The 24,863-nt window shown below is 37.1% G+C and overlaps 1 protein-coding gene across 4 annotated transcripts in view; it reads right to left on the bottom strand.

The window, feature by feature from the left end:
* The window catches only part of LOC118002227 (cytochrome c oxidase assembly protein COX16 homolog, mitochondrial), an 87,841-nt gene that overhangs the window by 48,242 nt on the left and 14,736 nt on the right, over positions 1–24,863 (bottom strand). For 2 of the 4 annotated variants that reach the window (XM_034992553.1, XM_034992554.1), the window contains exons 1-2: positions 18,352–18,961; positions 12,367–12,429 (exon numbers count right to left, since the gene is read on the bottom strand). In XM_034992553.1, coding sequence (XP_034848444.1) covers positions 12,367–12,429; positions 18,352–18,780 — 492 coding nt within the window. In that variant the 5' untranslated portion in view covers positions 18,781–18,961. Of the gene's footprint in view, positions 1–7,019; positions 8,124–12,366; positions 12,430–18,351; positions 18,962–24,863 lie in introns of those variants that run through there. The other 2 variants (XM_034992551.1, XM_034992555.1) reach the window with 2 other exon arrangements.

The following is a 24,863-nucleotide window of genomic DNA, read 5'->3' as shown; positions in this document are numbered from 1 at the left end:
CATCTGTGGTTTGTTGTGTCCTTGTTGTGGAGTACAGGGTTTATGGTTCTGCTGGGCTAAACGCATCAGTCAGTCCTTAGGGAGGCAGCTCTGCACAAAGGGGATGCAGTAGCTGAGGTTGCCAAGGCAATTCACGCAGCCTGGAATTTCCTGGTCCCATAGTATCTAAAGGGAGAATGCAGAGACAGACCAAGTCAGGATTCATAATTATGCGACCCCCTGTAGAGAGTGCAGGCCTACACTAGAGCTGGCCTTGCGGGGGGGGGGGGGGGGGGGGGGGGGGGGGGGGGGGGGATTCAGTCTTGTGTGGTCTTCGCACGCCCTCTGGTGGTGTTAGGCAGTGACTCTAAGGCTTTCTGCTGGGAGCATCACAGACCAGTTATGACTCTCAACCTTTTCGTCCTCAAAGTCTAGTCTCCATTCTCAGTCTAGAGGAAATAAAAAATCCCACCACAGAAATCTCTTGTCTACGTCCCCCCCCGCCATTTTTTGAGACATCCAGCAGGTTAAACACTATTTAAGGATCAAAAGGCAGAAAACAAACAGGAAAAAGTTTTTAATGAATTATCTGAAGCAAAGACTTAGGATGGAATGTCTATCATCTGTAAGCAAATTATTTCTCATCTACTAGTCAATGATAGTAACAGCCACTCCTTTATCAACTATCTTCTTTGCCTCTTTCTCTACTGAGTGCCTTGCATACCTAGTCACCTAGGCTAACTGACACAGACAACTACAAAACTCCCAATTCACAAGTGAGTTAACTGAGACTGAAGTGGGTTCTGTAATCTGTGTATGATTACACGGTTTATAATCTGACAAACTGACAAGATTCCAATTCAGGTTTATCAATTTGTATGTTTTCCCATTGAACTTTGCTGTTTGCAGAAGAGACATGTAAGATCATGCAGAGAGAGCTTTCCACACACAATTAATTGCTATTAATAGACGGCTGGGCAATGTCATTAAAATACTATTTTAGATATGACATTTTTAAAAATATTTTATTTATTTATTTCAGAGAGAGAGAGAACAGGAGGGAGAGGGAGAGAGAATCCAAAGTAGACTCCAAGCCAAGCTCAGAGCCTGACACGGAGCTGGATCCCACAACCACGAGATCACGACCCAAGCTGAAACCAAGAGTCAGATGCTCAACCGAATGAGCCACCCAGGTGCCCTTAGATGTGACATTTTGATAAGAATTTTGTTGTCACTAATAATTCTTACCTAATTATTTAATAATAGCTAACATCTACTGAGTACTTTCCCCATGCCATTGTTCTAAACTTTACATAATTAACTCACATTAACTCTATTACATTGCTACTGTTATTCCCATTTTCCACGTGAGGAAACTGAGCCAAGTAGTTAAATAATTTTCCCAAGATAGTAAGTGTATATTTAATTTGTAGAGTGTAATGTTCCTCACTATGGTTCCTCATTGTGACGGAAAAGAGCTTATTTGCAGAGGATTGGGGGATGGGTGTGCAGGTTTGCAGGAGCTGGGGAAAAGCTAACTTGCTGTGCATATGAAAGTAATGAGTGTGGGGGACAGAGAGAAGGAAAGGAATTAAGAGCAAGAGAAGATCCAGAAACAGAAAAACAGGATCCATCAAGGCTGGGCCCTACATAAGGAAATGGCCAAGTGAGTAAAGGATGGGCTGCCCATGATGGACTTTGTGGGAAAGAGAAATTTAATAAGGGGATTTCTCTCTTCTCTATGAAATCTTTAGTAAATTTTACATAGATTACTAATACTTTGTATCAGAAAACTGAGTTTTCCCTATGATAGGGAACTCAGGGACAATAATAGAACATAACCATCAACTGAATTGTAAATTGAAATGCTCGAATGGATTCCCAAAGGCACAAGACATCAGTGTCTTAAATTGATATATGTTCATTCCTTACCAGGGACTTGGAAAGACCAGGAAAGACATAAGGTCAGCTCATAAAGCACTGTCCTTGCTGTTGTGGAGAGAAGAGAGATCAGGCAGGATTAAAAAGAAACATTCCCTGCCTTAGAGGCTTAGTCTTACCAAATCCTAACAGCACTCCCCTTCGAGTGCCAAACTCATTTATTGTAGTTATTAGTGAATTCCTTACAATACAGTCTGTACAAGATCATGTCATCTACAAAGATTGTTGGTTTTCCTTCTTCCTTTCCAATCTGGATACTTATTTCATTTTGTGCCCTCCTAATCATCCTGGCTAAAACCTCCAAGTTCAATGTCAAATAGCAGTGGTAAGAGCAGACATTCTTGCCTTTTTTCTGACCTTAGGAAGAAAGCACTCATTCTTTGCCTGTTAAGTTTGATAGCTGTGAGGTGTTTTTTGGTTTTTTGTTTTATAGATGACTTTTGTCAAGTTGAACCATGTTTCTTCCTATTCCTGGTTTGTTGAGTGTTTTCATCTTGAAGAAGTGTTGAATTCTGTCGTGTTTTTCTGCATCAATATGATTATGTGGTTTTTGTTCTTAATTCTACTGATGTAGTATATTATATAATAATTTTTGAATGTTAAATCAATCTTGCATACCTGAAATAAATCTCTCTTGATCATGATGTATAACCCTCTCTATATGTTATTGGATTCAGTTTGCTAGTATTTTGTTGAGGATTTTTGCATCTACATTCATAGGAGGTATTGATCTGTACTTTTCTTATGTTTTTGCCTGGTTTTTGTATCAGGATAATACTAGCCTCGTAGAATGAGTTGGTAAGTGTTCCATTCTCTTCTACTTTTTTGGAAAAGTTTGTAAAGAATTGATAATTAATTCTTCTTTTGAATCTTTTGTAGAATTCACAATGAAGCCATCTGCATCTGGGCTTTTTGTGTATGTGTGTGTGGGTATAATTTCTTGTTATAGGTCTATTCAGATTTATATTCCTTCTTGTATCAATTTTGGTAGTTTCTTTCTAGAAATTTATTTAATCTAAATTACATAATTTATTGGCATAGAATTTATAGCATTCTATCATAGTTCATTTTAATTGCTCTAAGTTTGCTAGTAATGTCCCCTCTTTCATTCCTGATTTTAAAATGATTTGTCTTTCTTTTATTAGTCAATCTAGCCAAAAGCTTGTCAATTTTGTTGATCTTTAAAAAAAAAAGGAAACTTCAGTTTCGCTGATTTCTCTATTGTGTTTCTGTTCTCCTTCATTTACTTCTGTTCTAATCTTTACTTTCTTCTGTCTGCTTTAGGTTTTTTTTCTCTTCTTTTTCAAGTGCATTAAGGTGAAAGGTTAAGTCACTAACTTGAGCTCTTTTCTCAATATAGGTATTTATAGCTACACATTTCCAACTAAGTACTGTTTTGATACATCCCTTACTTTTGGTATGTTGTATCTTCATTTTCATTCATCTCAAAGTATTTATTATACTTTTGATTTCTTCTCTGATCAGTTGGACATTCAATTACATTTTATTTTCACATGCTTGTAAATTTCCAAAATTTCCTCTATAGTTGATTTCTTACAGTCCTAGAACATGTTTGAAATTAGTATGGTTGAAATCCTTTTAAATTTATTGAGACTTGTTTTATGACCTTGCATAATGTCTACCCTGGAGAATGTTCCATGTGCACTTGAGAAGAACGTGTCTTCTGCTGTTGTTGGGTAGAGTAATCCACGGATGATGTCAGGTCCAGTTGCTTTACAGTGTTGTTCAAGTTTTCTGTTTACTTAGGTAGATGATCTTTTGCCTATTTGTTCTATTTATTATTAAAAGTGGGGTATTGAAGTCTCCTACTATTATTATAAAATAGCCTTTTTCTAAGTTTTTGCTTTTTGTATCGTTGGGCTGTGTTGTTAGTTGTATATATGTTTTATAACAGTTATGTTTTCTTGACTGTTGACCATTTATCATTTTAAAACATTCCTCTTTGTCTCTTGTAATAATTTTTTGCCTCAAAGTACACTTTATCTGATATTAGACAGCCAAAGCAGCTCTCTTTGGTTACCATTTGCATGGTGTCAATTTTTCCATCCTTATACCTTGAACTTAGTGTCTTTGAATCTAAAGTGAACCTCTTATAGACAGCATATAGTTGGATTGTAGTTTTTATCCATTCTGTCAAACTCTGCTTTTTAATTAGTGAATATAATTCTTTTATATTTAATGTAAACTGGTAAGTAGGACTTCCATCTGCTATTTTTACTATTTTCTATGTCTTTTGTATTTTTCTCTAGTCCTTAACTGCCTTCTTTTGTATTAAAAGGATATTTCCTAGTGTAACATTTAATTCCTTTTGTGATTTTTAATACATTTTATCATTATTATTTATTTGGGAAAGAGAGAGAGAGAGCACAGGCAGGGGGAGCAGCAGGCAGAGGGACAAACAGGCTCCCCACCAAGTAGGGAGCCCAACGTGAGGCCGATCCCAGGACCACGGGACCATGACCTGAGCTGAAGGCAGATGCCCAGTGACTTAGCCACCCAGGGGCCCCATGTTTTTAACTACATTTTTTGAGTGACTTTCTTAAAGCTTACTCTGGGGCTCACAATATATATTATTTACCTGAATCTACTTCATATTTATTCTAACTTAATCTAAGATATACAAACTTTCTTCCTATTTGGCTTGATCCTTCCCCACTTTTTTGTACTATTATTGTTATACATATTACATCTATGCATGTCACAAGTCCAACAAACATTTTATAATTATTGATTTATGCTCTTCTGTGTTTTAAAGAAGTTTTTTTTTTAATATTCATTTATTTGAGAGAGAGGGAGAGAGACTGAGAGAGAACACATGCATGCGCACATGCACGAGCTGGCAGGGGGTGGCAGAGGGAGAGAGAGAATCTCCAGCAAACTCCTGGCTGAGCGCAGAGCCCGACACGGGGCTCGATCTCACAACCATGTGATCATGACCTGAACGGAAATCAAGAGTTGGACCCTTAACCAAAATGAGCCACCCAAGCGCCTCTAAAGAAGTTGTTTTTTAATTATTTATAAACTTTTAAGTGTTAACCTTCTTATTTATCATGTTTGGTTCTCTTCTTTGCTTCCTGTGGCAATTATCATCTGGTGTTATTTCCTTGCTCCAATAAAGGTGCATTCCCAACCCCCCTTTTTTTTTTTTTTTAAGATTTTATTTATTTGAGAGAGAGAATGAGATACAGAGAGAGAGCATGAGAGGGTCAGAGGGAGAAGCAGACTCCCTGCTCAGCAGGGAGCCCAATGCGGGACTTGATCCGGGACTCCAGGATCATGACCTGAGCCGAAGGCAGTCGCCAACCCCTTCTTTGCTCTATTATTGTCTAATATATTATATTCCCATATGTAGACCTCAAAATACATTTTATAGTAAGTGTCTTATTTGTTCTTAAATGAATTAAGAAAGGAGGAAAATGTAATTGTAATTTTTAAAAAATAATTACCTAAATACCTTTATTGGTGCTCCTTGTCTTTTCTTGTGGATTTAAATTACCATCTGGTATCACTTTCCTCTCGTGCTCTTTCCTCAGTCATGTCCACTCTATTGATGACCCCATCAAAGGCATTTCTGTTGCACTGTTTTTCTGTAATTTCCTTTTGATTCTAAAATTTCTATCTCTCTGCTTATATTACCCATCTGTTCTTTCATGTTGTATACTTTTTCCAACAGAGCTCTAAACATATTAATTAGTTATTTTAAACTCAGTCTGATAAGTCCAACTTCCTTGCCATATATGAATCTGATTTTGATGCTTAGTCTTTTCAAGATGTGCTTGTTGTATTTTAGTATGCCTTGTAATTTCTTTGTTCGAAGTTGGACATAATACCCAGTTGGATTGAGTAAAAGAAACTCCACTGAACAGCCTTTAGTGGTAGTTATGTGAAGGGGGAGGGAACATTCTATAGTTTTATGATTAGGTCTCAGTCTTTTAGTGATCATGGTCCCAATATGACTTTCACTACTACCTCTCAAGTCTTCCTCCCCACACCCCTACTCCATTTAGTTGAAACAGGAGGCTAGAAGGGACTGAAGTTGGGTAGTTCACTTATCCCAGAGCTGCTTAAGTTCTGGTAAAATCCAGTGTGATTAGTCTCTAGCAAAAGTTTCCTTTGGGGCCAGGCTTTTTGTTAAGGAGAACAAAATTTAGAGGACATATTTCAGAATGGTTAATTTCTCCTCCCTTCTGCTGAAACCACAAGATTTTCCTCTAATATTCAGAGTGAGAAACTGGTGGGGCTCCAGGAACTAAAACTCACAAAAATGTGCCTCTGGCCTGGTCTCCAGGAGTTTTTAAGTCAAGCTAGTCCATGCTCAGTCTCCAGTAATTAGTCAATTATCCTTCAAGCATTCCTACCTGATGCTGGCTCCAGCAGTGGCTTCTGGGTTGTTTCTCCTTCAGGTAACCCGTGATCCTCTGTATTTGTCTATCTCAAGTTTTCAGGTGGTGCTTTTTGTCCTGTGTCTTCAGTTCTCCCATGGATCAAAGAATAGTTGTTGATTTTCAGGTTTTCAGCTTTTTCTTTTTGTTAGGATGGGAGGTGTTCCTACATGTTGGACCAGAAACGGAAGTCCCTATGCTGTTTTTAAAGGAACTACCAATTTTCTAGACCAGTTGTACCATTTTACATTATACCAGCAAACGTGTGAGAGATCTAGTTTCTCCACATCCTTACCAGCATTTGGAATTGTCACTTTTTTTTATTTCAGCTGTTCTAATAAGTGTGTAGTGATTTCTCAATGTAGTCCAAATTTGTATTTCCCTGATGGCTAGTGATGTCAACCATTCTCTTCATGTGCTTATTTGCCATATTCATATACTCTCTTCAGTGAAATGTCACTTTGTGTCTTTTGACCATTTACTAATTGGACTGTTTGCTTTTTTATTATTGAGTTTTCAGAATTCTTTATATATTCTAGATATGTGTCTTTTAGCAGAAATGTGGTTTGCAAATATTTTCTCTCAGTCTGGATTGTATTTTCATTTTTTAATGGGGTCTTTGGAAAACAAAAGTTTTTAATTTTGATGAGATCCAACTTACCAAGTTTTTCTTTCATGAATGTTTTTGTTAAGAACTATTTTTTAAGAACTATACACTAAGTCCTGAAGACTTTCTGCCTTCTTTTCCCAAAAGTTTTAAGTTTTACATTTAAATTAGATCCATTTTGAGTTACTTTTTGTACATGGAGCAATGTTTAAGTGGAGGTCTATTATTTTTCTTGGCCCATGAAATCCAATTGTTCTCTCAGATCTCTATTTCTATCATGATTTATCATCACTAGATAATCAGCATGGTTTCCTTTTTGCTAAAACTAACCCACTGAAAATAGTGATCTTGATTGGGCAAGAGGCAGGTAGATTTGTAATTTTTTGGCAACATAAGGGGGAGTATTTCAATTGAGACTTTAGGCATCTGGAACTCAGTGTGAAAATATCAGAGAGTGGGGCAACAGGGCTGGCTAAGACAGGGGTAAAAAGGAGAAAATAAATTAAAAAAAAAACTAACTTCCCTCAATTCTATCCTTTTGCCTAGCATTTAGATCACAGCAAACCCCAAGTTAAAAAAATAAGAACAAAACTACAGTCAAGTTGCATGCAAATAATGCTAAGGCATAAAGCATACCTTAAATCAGTATTTCCAAATTGTAATCATCTATGGAATACTTGAACAAATTTGCTGTATCTGTATGTAATATGTACTATTTCATGATTTTTGCCTTAACGGAGAACATTATAATTTTCTTAACATGTTTTAATTGTATCAATACAATCATCAGGTGACACTTTGGAGAGTGATTAGTATATCATCTGAGGTATTATAAGTAAAACCAAAACTCTCATCAGCCTGTAATCGATATTATTTTCCTACATAGGTGTGACATAAAATCACTGCCTGATGTTATTGTGACTTTTTATCAAGATTATCTGTCATCACGTTACTCACATCCAAGCTTCTGCAGGTCTGAAATTTTCTTCCCACTGAATATGTAGTGGGAATTCCAGTTGATAACATTTTTGTTAAAAAAAAAAAAAAGAAAGAAAGAAAGAAAAGAATCAACTAAGTCAAGTTGTCTTAGTCTTAAGAATTTCTGGATTTTGTCCTTGGAGGAGGTCAGGATCTTCCCAAGGTCTGGGTCCTCGAATATTCTTCCAGTCATCAAAAGCGGAGTCCTTTATTTTCTATAGAGCCACAAAAATTAAAGTATATATATTAGGGTAAAAGTCCTGTGGCTTTGATTAGGACACTACTAAATGAATGAATAAATAAGTGAGTGGAAAAAATCCAATAGGCCCTCAATTATAATTTTAACAAATAAATCAACTGCATGTCACACGTAATAATTGAAGTAATGACATATTTCCTAGGATTTGGAATTTTTCTTGCTTGCTATGGAGGTTAATTAGACTATCTTTCTCCCTCCCCCCATCAGAATAAAATTATCAAATTAGAGAAAGAGTCTGCATACTTTATTTTTGAAAGCACAAAGAAAGGCAAGAAGCCGGAAAAACAAAAGTCCAACTCTGAAGGCTGATCCAGCTAATAATGACTAACACGGGTTAGCATGGTGACAGTAGCAAATGAGAGGAAAAGAACAAAGGTAGAGACCCTAAAATCTGCTAGAAGGAAGAAAAGAGACTAAGATGATTTGTCTTGCACCTGAGAAATGAGTCTGAGCCTATGAATGAAGACATTCCCCACAGCTGCCATGAGCAAATAAATACCTTTCAGTCAATAAAACCTAGTTTCAACTATAGTTTGGATCATGGTACCTTCACAGTTAGTGTGAAATACCTCTCAGCAGGGAAATGAAGGTAGGATAAAGGGAAAAATATAAATGGTTCTTCACCCTTCAACACCACTCTGACAGTAACTTTTCTACATCTGCTTTGATTGTTCTGGAATTACTGAGTAAATAAGATAGAAAAAGAGGCTCAGAGAACACAGAATAGCTTACATCCAGAGATAGGGAAAATGATATAAATTTACAATGACACTTGGATAATAAGCATTTCTCTTTTGCTAACAAGCTGTATAACCTTGGGCAAGCGATTTAAGCCATCTGGTCACTAATTCCCTCATGAATAATAATAAAAAGGCTGAACCAAATGGTCTACATGGTTTCTTCAGTTCTCAAATTCTATGGTTTCCAAAATAACTAAAAGAAAATTTACTCCCAGACAAACCCTCCACAGCATCACTACTGACATAGTGCTTATAGATCGAGAAGTAGCAAGTCACAGGTTTTGACAAAATAATGGGGAAGTAGTGAACTGAAACCATTCTCTAAATGTCACTTACAGTTTTGCTAGGAGTCTGTATTAAATATATGTAAATGAACAAAGTTCTACTAATTTAAACTGCAAAGGAGTAAATTATTTTCAAGTATAGTTATGAAATTATCCAAAGTTATAAAAAGGTTTGAAAAAAGAATGGCCTTTACCCAGATAACATAAGACATATATGCTCAAGAGAACTTAAGAATAATTCTTAGATGAGGGGTGGCTGGGTGGCTCAGTCGTTAAGTGCCTGCCTTCGGCTCAGGTCACGATCCCAGGGTCCTGGGATCGAGCCCCGCATCGGGCTCCCTGCTTGGCAGGAAGCCTGCTTCTCCCTCTCCCACTCCCCTTGCCTGTGTTCCCTCTCTCACTGTCTCTCCCTCTGTCAAATAAATAAATAAAATCTTTTAAAAATTTTTTTAAAAATAAAAAGAATAATTCTTAGATGGGATGCAAGGATGGCAGAACAACCTCACATAAACATGTTCCAGTCTTCAAAGATCTTTAGTAAATAAAAGAGTCTCTGTGGAATTATGTAAAACATGTACAGTCACTGAAGATTATGCTGTACATGTGTTGGGCAAGACCACCTAAGGCTTACCACTTAACAACTAACTGCTACAGAATTGAGTATGAAACAGAATCAAGAAGTGCTAAAGAAGAGCAGTGTCAATACTGGATTTTCAGCCCTGATACAGTAAAGACCTCTCTTTAATACCTAGCTTCTACCTTGACATACACCTGAGACACCACAAAGGCTACTCTTTAGGAATAAGGATTATGCCAAGAGTAAGACCTACTTTGGACTCATTCCAACAAAGCTTAAAGCCAAGCTCTGACAAGATCCTCTAGAGAGACAATTTGGAGAATGAGTCCCATAAAGTTACAGCAGTTTAGGAAACACCAAAGCCTTTCCACAGATCCTCCCTTAAAAAGACAAAACCAAGCTCAAAATGATCAGCCAGTAATTTAACTGCCTGCTAAAATGAGAATCAACTCTTCACAAGTCTCTTCAATGTATTATTTACAATGTTCACCTTTCAAGCAAAAATGACCAACCATACAAAGAAACAGGAAAATATGATCCACAGCCAAAAAAATCAACAAAATACAAGAAATGGAGAACATCCCCCCTAACCACCTGCTATAATACCATGTACTATATTAAACACTTTAATTTTTGCTAATCAGATGGGTGGACAATGACACATCGTTATAATTTTAACTAACATTCCTGTAAGTTTGGTATCTTGTCATATGTTTAAGAATATTTATTCTCCACATCATTCGCCATCAGGGAAATGCAAATCAAAACCACAATGAGATACCACCTTATACCAGTCAGAGCGGCTAAAATTAACAAGTCAGGAAACAACAGATGTTGGCGAGAATGTGGAGAAAGGGGAACCTTCTTACACTATCAGTGGGAATGCAAACTGGTGCAGCCACTCTGGAAAACAGTATGAAGGTTCCTCAAGAAGTTAAAAATAGAGCTAGGATGCCTGGGTGGCTCAGTCGGTTAAGTGTCTGCCTTCAGCTCAGGTCATGATCCCAGGGTCCTGGAATCGAGTCCCACATGGGGCTCCCTGCTCGGCGGGGAGCCTGCTTCTCCCTCTGCCTGCTGCTCCCCCCTGCTTGTGCTCTTTCTGTCTCCCTGTCTCTGACAGATAAATAAATAAAACCTTAAAAAAAAAAAATAGAGCTACCCTACGACCCAGCAATTGCACTACTAGGTATTTACCCCAAAGATACAGATGTAGTGAAAAGAAGGGGCACCTGCACCCCAATGTTCATAGCAGCAATGTCCACTATTAATAGCCAAACTGTAGAAGAAGCCAAGATGCCCTTCAACAGATGAATGGATAAAGATGTGGTTCATATATACAATGGAGTATTACTCAGCCATCAGAAAGGATAAATACCTACCATTTACATCAACATGAATGGAACTGGAGAGTATCATGCTAAGTGAAATAAATCAATCAGAGAAAGACAATTATCATATGGTTTTACTCACATGTGGAATATAAGAAATAGCACAGAGGATCATACGGGAAGGGAGGGAAAACTGAATGGGAAGAAATCAGAGAGGGAGACAAACCATGAGAGATTCTTGACTCTGGGAAACAAACTGAGGGTTGTGGAAAGGGAAGTGGGTGGGGGGATGCGGTAACTGAGTGATGGGCATTAAGAAGAGCACGTGATGTGATGAGCACTGGGTGTTATACACAACTAATGAATCACTGAACACTACATCAAGTTATGATGTACTATATGTTGGCTAACTGAATTTAAATAAAAAAAATTGTTAAAGACACACACACCAAAAAGAATGATATTTATTTCCTTTTTGCTGAAGTCTTTACATTCTTTGCCCATGTTCCCACTGACCAACTAAAATACTAAACTTTTCCATGTTGATCTGTAGATATTGCTCATATTTAAATAAACGAATTCACCATGAAAAGATAAACAATATTTTTACAATTCCTCATTTAACTAGTGACTTTATATACATTATTTTGTTTTAGGCTGAACTTTTGAATATATATATATATATTTTTTTTAAGATTTTATTTATTTATTTGAGAGAGAAAGAATGAGACAGAGAGAGAGCATGAGAGTGGGGAGGGTCAGAGGGAGAAGCAGACTCCCTGCCGAGCAGGGAGCCCGATGTGGGACTCGATCCCAGGACTCCAGGATCATGACCTGAGCTGAAGGCAGTTGCTTAACCAACTGAGCCACCCAGGCACCCGAACTTTTGAATATTTATAGATAAACTCATCAGTCTTTACTTTTAAAGCTTTTGAATTTTGTATCACATTTAAATCAACTTTTCTGACTCAAGACCACAATAAAGAATCTCCATTTTTTTCTCCTAGTATTTTTAGCACTGTTTTTTTATTTTTAAATTCTTGTTCCACCTAGAATTTATTCATTTTAATATGTGAAATAGAGATCCATCTTTATTTTCTTTTCAAATGACTACATAATTAGTTGTCCCAATACCATATTGTTTGGGGTAATTTTTTTCTGCACTGGTAATAATTCAAATTCACCTTAAGACAGACAGAATCAGTCACTGACTAGTAAGACTGTTACAAAAGAGATTATATTAACATATAACATATATTAACATATGTACCTCATACTCTGATTCCAATGATACTTTATTCATTTTCAGTTTTTTTTCTAATTCAGGATCAATCTGTAGAAAAGAAAGAGGAGCCATAAGTTATTAAGTCTGTTATATGCAATTTGAATTTAAAAAGTCACATAAGGGATGGTTGGGCTGGTAAGGCAGATAACAAACGCATGACAGTCTCGATCAGTCCAATCGTGTAGTGATAACTAAGGTACTGCTACCATCATTATGACGACTACCAGCAGCTAATATTTACTGAGCACTTTTTATGTGCCAGGCATTTTGACATATACTCACAAAAACATAAATATGATGACGATCACAAGTAAAGATAATGGGACACAAGGAGTATGAATTACATGTTGAAGAAGAAGAAACTGGCTTTGAACCTTGGCCTTGTGCTTCCGCAGTCCATGCTGTTAACCACCACCCTAAATGATGTTATTACATAAAAATACTAATAAATGTATGCTGCTCTTGAAAACAAAAAAGAACACCTTCAATACACCTGAAATAAAGAAGTGTCTAAGAAAATATTAGACAGGATTCCACAGTGGTAAATAGGAGCTGATGTCATGTTATCTGTGTGTGGCAAAGTGTTAAGGAAAGAAGAATGTGATGGCAGAAGTCAATAAACAAAACAACAAAACCCAAATTAAAATAAGTGGAATAGCTGAATAGTGACTGAATTTAAGACTAAATTAACACACTAGAAATACAACCTGAGGATTCCATTAGAATGATGCACAAGAGTTGGGATGAACGAAAGAAAAGCTGTGTTATAAAAGCTAGATCCACAAGTTCCAACACATGTCTATTAGGGGTTTCAGAATTAGAGAACAAAGAGAATAGAGGAAGGGATATAATTAAATAATTGACCAGTAATTAATTGAATATTTAGAGACACATGAGTCCCCAGATTGAAAAAACATAATAAAAAATAACCACAACAAAACAAAAACTGCCCATTCTTAATCAAATAATAATAAAGCTTTAGAATATTAAGGATAAAAAAGAAAATCTCAAAACCAAAAAGAGTGAAAAGACTTTACTTAAAAAGGAATATGGATTAGAAAAAAGACTGCTCATTAGCAACCTTGTATGGTAAAAGAAGATAGAATTATTTCAGTATTGCTATTGATGGAGGATTATTTTCAACCTCGGTTTTATTTTTACTGTTTTATCTTTTCTTCTTTCTTGACTTTTACTTGATTTTTTTCTCAATCAGTTTCGAGTGGTAGAGATATATACAAACGTATCAATAATTCAGTAAATATTAAACTCATCTATTAACTAGTAGAGATTTTCTGAACTTTAAAAAAATCCTGCTATCCACTACTTACAAGAAATGCACTTAAAAAAGAATGAAAGCACAAGGTTGACAGTAGAGGGCTATAAAAATGATACACCAACAAAAAAGCTATGGGGATAGGGAGATCACTAAATAGCAGTATTTATAATGGATAAAACAGAGTTCAAGGCAAACTATCAAAAAGGCAGATTTTATATTGATAAATGGAACAATTTTTCAAAAATATAGAAGAATTATAAAATATCATCTGACTACATTGCTTTAAAATGTATGCATCAAGGGATGCCTGGGTGGCTCAGTCGTTAAGCGTCTGCCTTCGGCTCAGGTCATGATCCCGGGGTCCTGCGACTGAGCCCTGCATTGGGCTCCCTGCTTGGCGGGAAGCCTGCTTCTCCCTCTCCCACTCCCCCTGCTTGTGTTCCCTCTCTCGCTGTGTCTCTCTCTGTCAAATAAATAAATAAAATATTTAAAAAATAAAAATAAAATAAAATAAAATAAAATGTATGCATCAAAATGGATAAAAATAAACACATTTTTTTAAAGAGAAATGTTTTCTTTTTTTTTTTTTAAGAATTTTTTATTTATTCATTTGAGACAGAGACACAGAGAGAGAGACAGTAGGAGCAGTGGGGAGAGGGAGAGGAAGAGGGAGAAGCAGACTCCCTGCTCAGCAGGGAGCCAGACGTGGGGCTCAATCCCAGGACCTGGAGATCATGACCTGAGCCAAAGGCAGATGCTTAACCATCTGAGCCACCCAGACGCCCCTAAACACAAACATTCTAGAAGAGCTTAACATACCTTTTGCAGAATCTAATAGATCAAGCAGATTATATTAATGATTATTGAAAATATGAGTAAAATAATAAGATTTTTCTAATAGGCATATATAGAATTTTGAGCCCCCAAAATTTAGATTGCCATTTCCCCTCAAATACACACAAGATGTTTATAAGAACTAAACTTATTCTAGGGCAGAAGGGAAAACTAGGCAAATTCACATGTAAAAAATATTGTCATACATGCCACACTGACTATAGTAAATAACACTTAAAATCACTTGATGTTAGCCAAAGGGCCGAGAAGTGATAACATTTAAAATCAATAACAAATAGATAACTGCAGGAAAAATCCAAATATATGGAAGCTAAAAAAGTTTTAAATTATATTAACATGTTAAAGAGGCTATAAAAAATAAAAATTACAAAGCATTTAGAAGTGAAAAGTGACCTTGTTGAACTATCTTATTCATTCTAATAGTTTTAATCTTCTTCAGCAGACAAATTTCTTGGTAGGCAACATTTCATCTGCACATGATCACATTTTCAATTCTTTCTTTCTAAACTTCATACCACTTATTTCTTTTTGCTGTTTGACTACATATGGTATAGGGCTATGACCTGCAAAACAGTACTAAAAAGTAGCTACAATTATGAATATTCTTTTCTTATTCTTGGCTTTAATGGGAATGCTTCTAACGTTCCTCTATTAAGAATATTTATTATGATTACGGTTAACAGAATTCAACAAAGTGGCTAGATTAACAGATAAATATCAATCAAAGTGCAAGGATCTACATACAAAATCAACAGAGTTTCTTTACTCAAGTCCAATTAGGAAATGTCAGAAAAAGAAGAATCCATAACCAGAATAGTCTTATCTATTTAAAAAATTAAATCTATAGCTAAATACATTTTAAAAAAGAAAGACTGAAGCCCAGAAGGTGTCACTGGCAAATTGTATAAAATATTTAAGAAAGTAACACCAATTCTACACAATCTGTTCCAGAAAATAAAAAAGGAGGGAACCCAACTTATGTTATGAAGCCAGCATTACCCTAATACCAAAACCAGAATGTTGGGGAATTTTCCCTTCTTCCCTTCTAGGTTCATTGGCCGGCCTAATAATTGACATAAAACACATGAACTGGAGAAAAAAAAATTATGTACGTATGGGAGGCCCACAAAGATATGATACTCACAGGTAGCCAGGCAATTGAGTTAGGAAATTAAATATCATCCTGAGCAAAGGAAAATGAGGTAGGGAACTAAGGTTTAAAAGGGGAGGAAGAAAATCACAGGAAGATGAAAAGACAAATGTTTGGTAAACAAATGTCTACTATGCCATGCAGGTAAGTCTTTCTGGTATAAAAAGTTATATATCTGGTAAAAGATCTCTTCCTGGTACAGGTCCTCCATCTAAGTTGTTTTAGGCAGTTAAAGGAGAGAGAAAAGCTTTTCCATAGTCTGCTGGGTCTTCAGCTCAAAATAATCCACATGTCAAAATGGTTCATTTTGGGAGAGCATATCCTGCTCCCCCTCAAGACCAAACAGTAAGAGGAAAAAAACAAAAGCTAAAACCTGCAACAATCTCTACAGTAACCTCTCGTGGAAGAGTAAAAATATAGCTTTCAAACCAACAGAACAACAAATTAATAAAACATTATTAATCCAAAAGAGGACAAACAAAAGTCAAAAGAAATAATGGTAACAAATAGTGCATAAAAAAGTATATTTAAACCCAAATATATAAAAATTTACATTAAATGTAAATGGATTTAATGATCCAATTAAAAAGACTATTAAAAACATATATTCTGTTTATAAGAGATATATATTTAAAACCTACATTTATAGAAAAGTTAAGATTGAAAGGAAGCTAAAGAAGCTATATTAACATGCAACAAAACAGCCTTTAAGGAAAAAAGCATTATTAGCAAGCAAAGTGTTAAGAAAAAGACAACAGGCCCAAAATGGAGTCACTTCTGCTAAGTATGTCACCAAACTGAAACTTAATATCTAACCTAAGTTCCATCCTCCCCAGGAATGTAATTTTAACCAGTCTGGAATTTCCTGGTCAGAGTAGTGAGGTAAACTACCTGATTGTCCTTGTCTGTCCCCCCAAGAAAGATGAAATAATGTGCTCTTTCCTTGTCCCTGCTCAGAGCTCTTTTCCATTTGCCTGATGCATGAATCACTGAATAAAACCAATTTGATCTTTAAATTTATTGATATTTAAATTTTGTTTTTTAACAAAAACTTCGTTACACTAAAAACTCAAGTCCCCATGAAGATGTAATAATTCTGAAATTATGTGTGCCTAATATCATGGTGAAATGGAATCATAATGAGAGACGTTAGCACAATTTTCTCAGTAGCAGATAGAAAAAACAGATTTAAAAAGTCAACACTACAGAAAATTTGAGAAAACCCTACAAAGCTGACCAAATGGATGTATAAATTTTTAATATGTACCCAACACTGCTAGATATACATTCTTTCAAGCACACATTATTTATATATAAACTGATCATATGTTGGGTCATAAAACAAGTCTCAACAAATATCAAAGAATGAACTCATTGAAAATATTCTTTGATTACAATGCATCTAAGTTAAAAATCAATAAAAAATAATTAGGACAAGTAGCAAGATGGCGGAGGAGGAGGAGACCTAAAGTTCGTCTGGTCCCAGGAATTCAGCTAGTTATCAAACCATTCAGAACACCTACAAACTCAACAGGAGATCGAAGAAAAGAACAGCAGCAATTCTATGAACAAAAAAGTGACCACTTTCTGGAAGGTAGGACATGCAGAGAAGTGAATCCAAGGCGATATTTGAGAAGATAGACCGTGGGGGAGGGAGCCTCCGTCAGCCGCTACCTGCAAGTGATAGAGCAGTGGAGCACAAAATCGGAACTTTTAGAAGTCTGCTCCGCTGAGGGATGTCGCTCCAGTGGCTAAGCAGGGGGTGGAACCCTCGCTGGGACAGTGTGGTCTCAGGAACCCCAGGGTCACAGAAAGACCGGGGGTGCCTGAATGCAGCAGAGCTCCCAGGTACTGAAATGGGGAAGCCAGCTGCAGAGACCCAACAAGCGGCAGATCTGGGGAGACTCCCCTTCCTCCCCCAGGAGGAGCAGCATGGCAGTGCACCACAGCAATCTGCTCGGTTTGGAGACTCCAAACGGGGTCGTGTGCTAGAGATAGAAACACTCAGTCACAGGCCGGGTGAGCTCAGAGTGCAGCCGGAGACCAGGGAGACAGGGGTGATTGACTGCTTTTCTCTGGGGGCTCACTAAGGAGTGGGGCCCCGAGCTCTCGGCTCCTCTGGGACCAGAGACTGGCAGGCCACCATTTTCACTCTCGTCCTCCAAGGCTGTACAGAAAGCTTTCAGGGAACAAAAGCTACTGAGGGCAAACCCGAGCACATTATTTAGCCTGACCCCTGGCAAGGGCAGTGTAATTCCGCCTCCAGCAAAGACATTTGGGAACCACGGCAACAGGCCCCTTCCCCAGAAGATCAGCAAGAATATCCAGCCAAGACCAAGTTTACCGATCAATGAGAACTGCAAAACTCCAGCGCTAGGGGAGTACAGCACATAGAATTCAAGGCTTTTCTCCCATGATTCATTAGTCCTTAAAAGTTAATTTTTAAAATTTTCTTTAGTTTTTTCCTTTTCTATTTTTTTTGTAAAAAAAACCCAATGTATTTATTTAATATATTCATCACAAGGGCTCAACCAGAGACTTAATTTAAAAAACAGAAACAAAACAAAAATGACACCACAGCTTAAGATACAGAGTCCTAGATAGAAATGAAGAGAAAGACTATCTAAGGAGAAAATAAAAAGACAACACAAAGAGAGAGGCTGGACAGTCAGGGATCTTGGCTGGAGACCTGCTTTGAGTAGGTTTCTTGCAGATACTTCTTAAAGGCTGTGGGGTTTTTCCAGAGCTCGGCAGCATGCATGTTCAAAGGACTATCAATGTTTGGTTCTCCTAGCAGGCTCTGGATGGACAGCAGGATGGTCCTGACATCATACAGGGCAGACCACTTGTCCTTCAGGATGTCCAGGCAGATGTTCCCCTGGGTGTCCACGTTCGGGTGGCAGCAGGGTGTGAGGAACTTCACCGTGGGCGCGTTGTAAGGGTAGCCACTGGGGAACTCCAGGGAGAGCTTATACCTCAGGTCTTCATACACTGTGCCTGCTGCCCCATGGATGGTCCCCACCCATTTGAAAAGGTTGTCGGATTCAGGGAAGGCAGAGATGCCTTTGTCACCAGACATCATGAGGGTCATCAGCTCCTGCTGTAGCCTCTTGCCCATGGGGCCCCGGGCAGCGCCCCTGCTGGGCTTGGCTCCTTTGCGGGTGGCAGCAACGCTGGCAGCAGCTGGGTCGCGGGTCTGGGAGGGATCCTGGGAGGCGCGGGGAGGGAGACAGGAACTCAGAGAGCACTACTGCAACTGCCTCCTTTTCTATTTTTTTAGTTGAATTTTTCTTCTTTCCTTTTTCAACCAACATCTTATCAATTCCTTTTTTAAAATCTTTTTTAATTTTCATTTTTACAGTCATATTCTATCCTTTCATTGTATTTAACCTTATTTTTTGTATATATATATGTTTTTCTTTCTTTAAGATTTTGGGATACAGTTTCTTCTAACAGACCAAAATATAACCTAAAATCTAGTATATGACTTTGTCCTAGTCTCCCACCTGATCACATTCTTTGTTTTTTAATTTTTTTTGTTTTTTTCAACCAACTTCTTATCAATTCCTTTTTTAAAATCTTTTTAAGTTTTCATCTTTACAGTCATATTCCATCTCTTCATCGTATTTACCCTTATTTTTGTACATATATAAGTTTTTCTTTCTTTAAAATTTTGGGAGGCAGTTTCTTCTAACAAGACCAAAATACACCCAAAATCTAGTGTGTGGCTCTGTTCTATTCACCAGCCTGATCATATTCTTTTTTTTTTTTTTCTTTATTTTCCCCACGATTTCGGGTCTCTTCTGTTTCGTTTAGTGTATATTTTTCTGGGGTCATTGTTATCCTTTTAGCATTTTGTTCTCTCATTCATCTATTCTTCTCTGGACAAAACGACAAGACGGAAAAACACCTCAAAAAAAAGAACTAGAGGCAGTACCAACTGCCAGGGACCTATCAAATCAGACATTAGCAAGATGTCGGAACTAGAGTTCAGAATGACGCTTATAAAGATACTAGCTGGGCTTGAAAAAAGCATAGAAGATACTAGAGAATCTCCTTCTGGAGAAATAAAAGAACTAAAATCTTACCAAGTCGAAATCAAAAAGGCTATTAACGACGTGCAATCTAAAATGAAGACTCTAACTGCTAGGGTAAATGAGGCAGAAGAGAGAATTAGATATCTTAGAAGACCAAATGATGGAAAATAAAGAAGCTGAGAAAAAGAGAGAGAAACAACTACTGGATCACGAGGGGAGAATTCGGGAGATAAGTGATACCATAAAGCAAAACAACATTAGAATAACTGGGATCCCAGAAGAAGAAAGAGAGAGGGAAGCAGAAGGTATATTGGAGCAAATTAAAGCAGAGAACTGCCCTAATTTGGGGAAGGAAACAGGCATCAAAATCCAGGAGGCACAGAGAACCCCCCTCAAAATCAATAAAAATATGTCAACACCCTGACATCTAATAGTAAAACTCACAAGTCTCAGAGACAAAGAGAAAATCCTGAAAGCAGCTCGGGACAAGGGGTCTGTAACCTATATTGGTAGAAACATTAGATTGGCAGCAGACCTATTCACAGAGACCTGGCAGGCCAGAAAGGACTGGCATGATATATTCAGGGCACTAAATGAGAAAAATATGAAGCCAAGAATACTATATCCAGCTAGGCTGTCATTGAAAACAGAAGGAGAGATAAAAAGCTTCCAGGAAAAACAAAAACTAAAAGAATTTACTATCACCAAACCAGCCCTACAAGAAATATTGAAAGGGGTCCTCTAAGCAAAGAAAGAGCCTAAAAGTAACATAGACCAGAAAGGAACAGAGACAATATACAGTAACAGTAACCTTACAGGCAATACAATGGTACTAAATTCGTATCTTTCAATAGTTACCCTGAATGTAAATGGGCTAAATTCCCCAATCAAAAGACAAAGAGTATCAGATTGGATAAAAAAAACAAGACCCCTGGATATGCTGTCTGCAAGAGACTCATTTTAGACCCAAAGACACCTCCAGATTTAAAGTGAGGGAGTGGAAAAACATTTACTATGCTAATGGACATCAAAAGAAAGCTAGGGTAGCAATCCTTATATCAGACAAATTAGATTTTAAACCAAAGACTATAATAAGAGATGAGGAAGGACACTACATCATACTTAAAAGGTCTATCCAACAAGAAGATCTAACAATTTTAAATATCTATGCCCCTAACAAGGAAGCAACCAATTATATAAACCAATTAATAACAAAATCAAAGAAACACATCGACAATAATACAATAATAGTAGGGGACTTTAACACTGCCCTCACTGAAATGGACAGATCATCTAAGCAAAAGATCAACAAGAAAATAAAGGCTTTAAATGACACACTGGACCAGATGTACTTCACAGATATATTCAGAACATTCCATCCCAAAGCAATAGAATACACATTCTTCTCTAGTGCCCATGGAACATTCTCCAGAATCGATCACATCCTGGATCACAAATCAGGTCTCAACCAGTACCAAAAGATTGGGATCATTCCCTGCATATTTTCGTACCACAATGCTTTGAAACTAGAACTCAATCACAAGAAGAAAGTCGGAAAGAACTCAAATACATGGAAGCTAAAGAGCATCCTACTAAAGAATGAATGGGTCAACCATGAAATTAAAGAAGAATTTAAAAAATTCAGGGAAGCAAGTGAAAATGAAAGCATAACTGTTCAAAGCCTTTGGGATGTGGCAAAGGTCCTAAGAGGAAAGTATATAGCAATACAAGCCTTTCTCAAGAAACAAGGTCTCAAATACACAACCTATCCCTACACCTAAAGGAGCTGGAGAAAAAACAGCAAATAAAGCCTAAGCCTAAGCCCATCAGAAGAAGAGAAATAATAAAGATCAGTGCAGAAATGAATGAAATAGAAACCAAAAGAACAGTAGAACAGATCAACAAAACTAGGAGCTGGTTTTTTGAAAGAATTAATAAGATTGATAAACCCCGAGACATAAGCCTCTTATCAAAAAAGAAAAGAGAAAGGACCCAAATAAATAAAATCATGAATGAAAGAGGAGAGATCACAACCAACACCAAAGAAATACAAACAATTATAAGAACATATTATAATGGATGCATTCCTAGAGACGTATAAACTACCAAAACTGAACCAGGAAGAAATAGAAAACCTGAACAGACCCATAACCACTAAGGAAATTGAGGCAGTGATCAAAAATCTCCCAGCAAACAAGAGTGCAAGGCCAGATGGCTTCCCAGGGGGAATTCCACTAAACATTTAAAGAAGAATTAATACCTATTTTTCTGAAACTCTTCCAAAAAATAGAAATGGAAGGAAAATTTCCAAACTCAATTTTATGAGGCCCGCTTTACCTTGATCCCCAAACCAGACAAAGACCCCATCAAAAAGGAGAACTACAGACCAATATCCCTGATGAACATGGATGCATCTCACCAAAATACTAGCCAATAGGATCCAACAGTATATTAAAAGGATTATTCACCACAAACAAGTGGGATTTATTCCTGGGCTGCAAGATTGGTTCAACATCCACAAATCAATCCATGTGATATAATATATCAATAAAAGAAAGAACAAGAATCATATGATCCTCTCTATAGATTCAGAAACAGCACTTGACAAACTACAGCATCCTTTCTTGATTAAAACTCTTCCCAGTGTATGGACAGAGGGTACATACCTCAGTATCATAAAAGCCATCTATGAAAAACCCACAGCGAATATCATCTTCCATGGGGAAAAACTAAGAGCTTTTCCCCTAAGGTCAGGAACACGGCAGGGATATCCACTATCACCACTGCTATTCAACATAGTACTAGAAGTCCTGGCCTCAGCAATCAGACAACAAAAAGAAATAAAAGGCATCTGAATCAGCAAAGAAGTCAAACTCTCACTCTTTGCAGATGATATGATACTTTATATGGAAAACCCAAAAGACTCCACCCCAAAACTGCTAGAACTCATACAGGAATTCAGTAAAGTGACAGGATATAAATTCAATGCACAGAAATCAGTGGCATTTCTATATACCAACAACAAGAGAGAAGAAAGAGAAATTAAGGAGTCGATCCCATTTTTATTGCACCCAAAACCATAAGATACCTAGAAATAAACCTAACCAAAGAGGCAAAGGATCTGTACTCAGAATACTATAGAATACTCATGAAAGAAATTGAGGAAGACACAAAGAAATGGAAAAACATTCCATGCTCATGGATTGGAAGAACAAATATTGTGAAAATGTCTATGCTACCTAGAGCAATCTACACATTCAATGCAATCCCTATCAAAATACCATCCACTTTTTTCAAAGAAATGGAACAAATAATCCTAAAATTTGTATGGAACCAGAAAAGATCCCAAATGGCTAGAGGAATGTTGAAAAAGAAAAGCAAAGCTGGCAGCATCACAATTCCGGACTTCAAGCTCTATTACAAAGCTGTAATTGTCAAGATAGTATGGTACTGGCACAAAAACAGACACATAGATCAATGGAACAGAATAGAGATCCCAGAAATGGACCCTCAACTTTATGGTCAACTAATCTTCGACAAAGCAGGAAAGAATGTCCAGTGGAAAAAAGACAGTCTCTTCAGCAAATGGTGTTGGGAAAATTGGACAGCCACATGCACAAGAATGAATCTGGATCATTTCCTCACACCACACACAAAAATAGACCAAAAATGGATGAAAGGCCTAAATGTGAGAGAGGAATCCACCAAAATCATTGAGGAGAATACAGGCAGCAACCTCTTCGACCTCAGCCACAGTAACTTCTTCCTAGACACATCGCCAAAGGCAAGGAAGCAAGGGCAAAATGAACTATTGGGACTTTATCAAGATAAAAAGCTTTTGCACAGCAAAAGAAACAGTCAACAAAACCAAAAAACAACCGACAGAATGGGAGAAGATATTTGCAAATGACATATCAGATAAAGGCCTAGTATCCAAAATCTATAAAGAACTTCTTAAACTCAACACCCAAAGAACAAATAATCCAACCAAGAAATGGGCAGAAGACATGAACAGACATTTCTGCAAAGAAGACATTCAAATGGCCAACAGACACATGAAAAAGTGCTCAACATCACTTGGCATCAGGGAAATACAAATCAAAACCTCAATGAGATACCATCTTACACCAGTGAGAATGGTTAAAATTAAGAAGTCAGGAAATGACAGATGTTGGCGAGGATGCGGAGAAAGGGGAACCCTCCTACACAGTTGGTGGGAACGTAAGCTGGCGTAGCCACTCTGGAAAACAGGATGGAGGTTCCTCTAAAAGTTGAAAATAGAGCTACCCTATGACCCAGCAACTGCACTACTGGGTATTTACTCCAAAGATACAAACATAGTGATCCGAAGGGGCATGTGCACCCCGATGTTTCCACAATAGCCAAACTATGGAAAGAGCCTAGATGCCCATCAACAGATGAATGGATAAAAAAGATGTGGTATAAAAAAAAGATGTGGTATATATATACAAATATTATGCAGCCATTAAAAAAAAAAAAGAAATCTTGCCATTTGCAACAATGTGGATGCAACTAGAGGGTATTATGCTAAGGGAAATAAATCAGTCAGAGAAAGACAAGTATCATATGATCTCACTGATGTGAGGAATTTGAGAAACAAGACAGAGGATCATATGGGAAGAATGAAACAAGATGAAACCAGAGAGGGAGACAACCATAAGAGACTCTTAATCTCAGGAAACAAAGTGAGGGTTGCTGGAGTGGAGGGGGTGGGTGGGATGGGATGTCTGGGTGATTAACACTGGGGAGGGTAGGTACTATGGTAAGCGCTGTGAATTGTGTAAGACTGATGAATCACAGACCTGTACCCCTGAAACAAATAATAAACTATATGTTAATAAAAAAATTATTTAAAAAATAATAATTTAATAAGAAAATCTCCTATACTTATAAATTAAGGAATAACACTTCTAAATAGCTTCTGAATAACTGAAAAAATTTTTAATTAAAGGACTGTGAACATATTATATATTAAACCTGCAGGCCCATCTTTAAAAGGAAATTCATCAGCTTATAAGCCTATATTACCAAAAAAAGATGGAAATAGAATGAGCTAAGAATCTACCTCATAAAGTTAGAAAAAAGAAACTCAAAGGAAAAAGTAAATAGAGAACAGACTGATTAAAGATCAAAAAATGAATGA

This window comes from Mirounga leonina, unplaced genomic scaffold, assembly GCF_011800145.1.
Source record: "Mirounga leonina isolate KUSES-001 unplaced genomic scaffold, KU_Mleo_1.0 Mir_82, whole genome shotgun sequence".
In the NCBI taxonomy this organism is placed as follows: Eukaryota; Metazoa; Chordata; class Mammalia; order Carnivora; family Phocidae; genus Mirounga; species Mirounga leonina.
The sequence above is the reverse complement of the archived record's forward strand: the minus strand, read 5'-3'. Positions and strand labels throughout refer to the sequence as shown.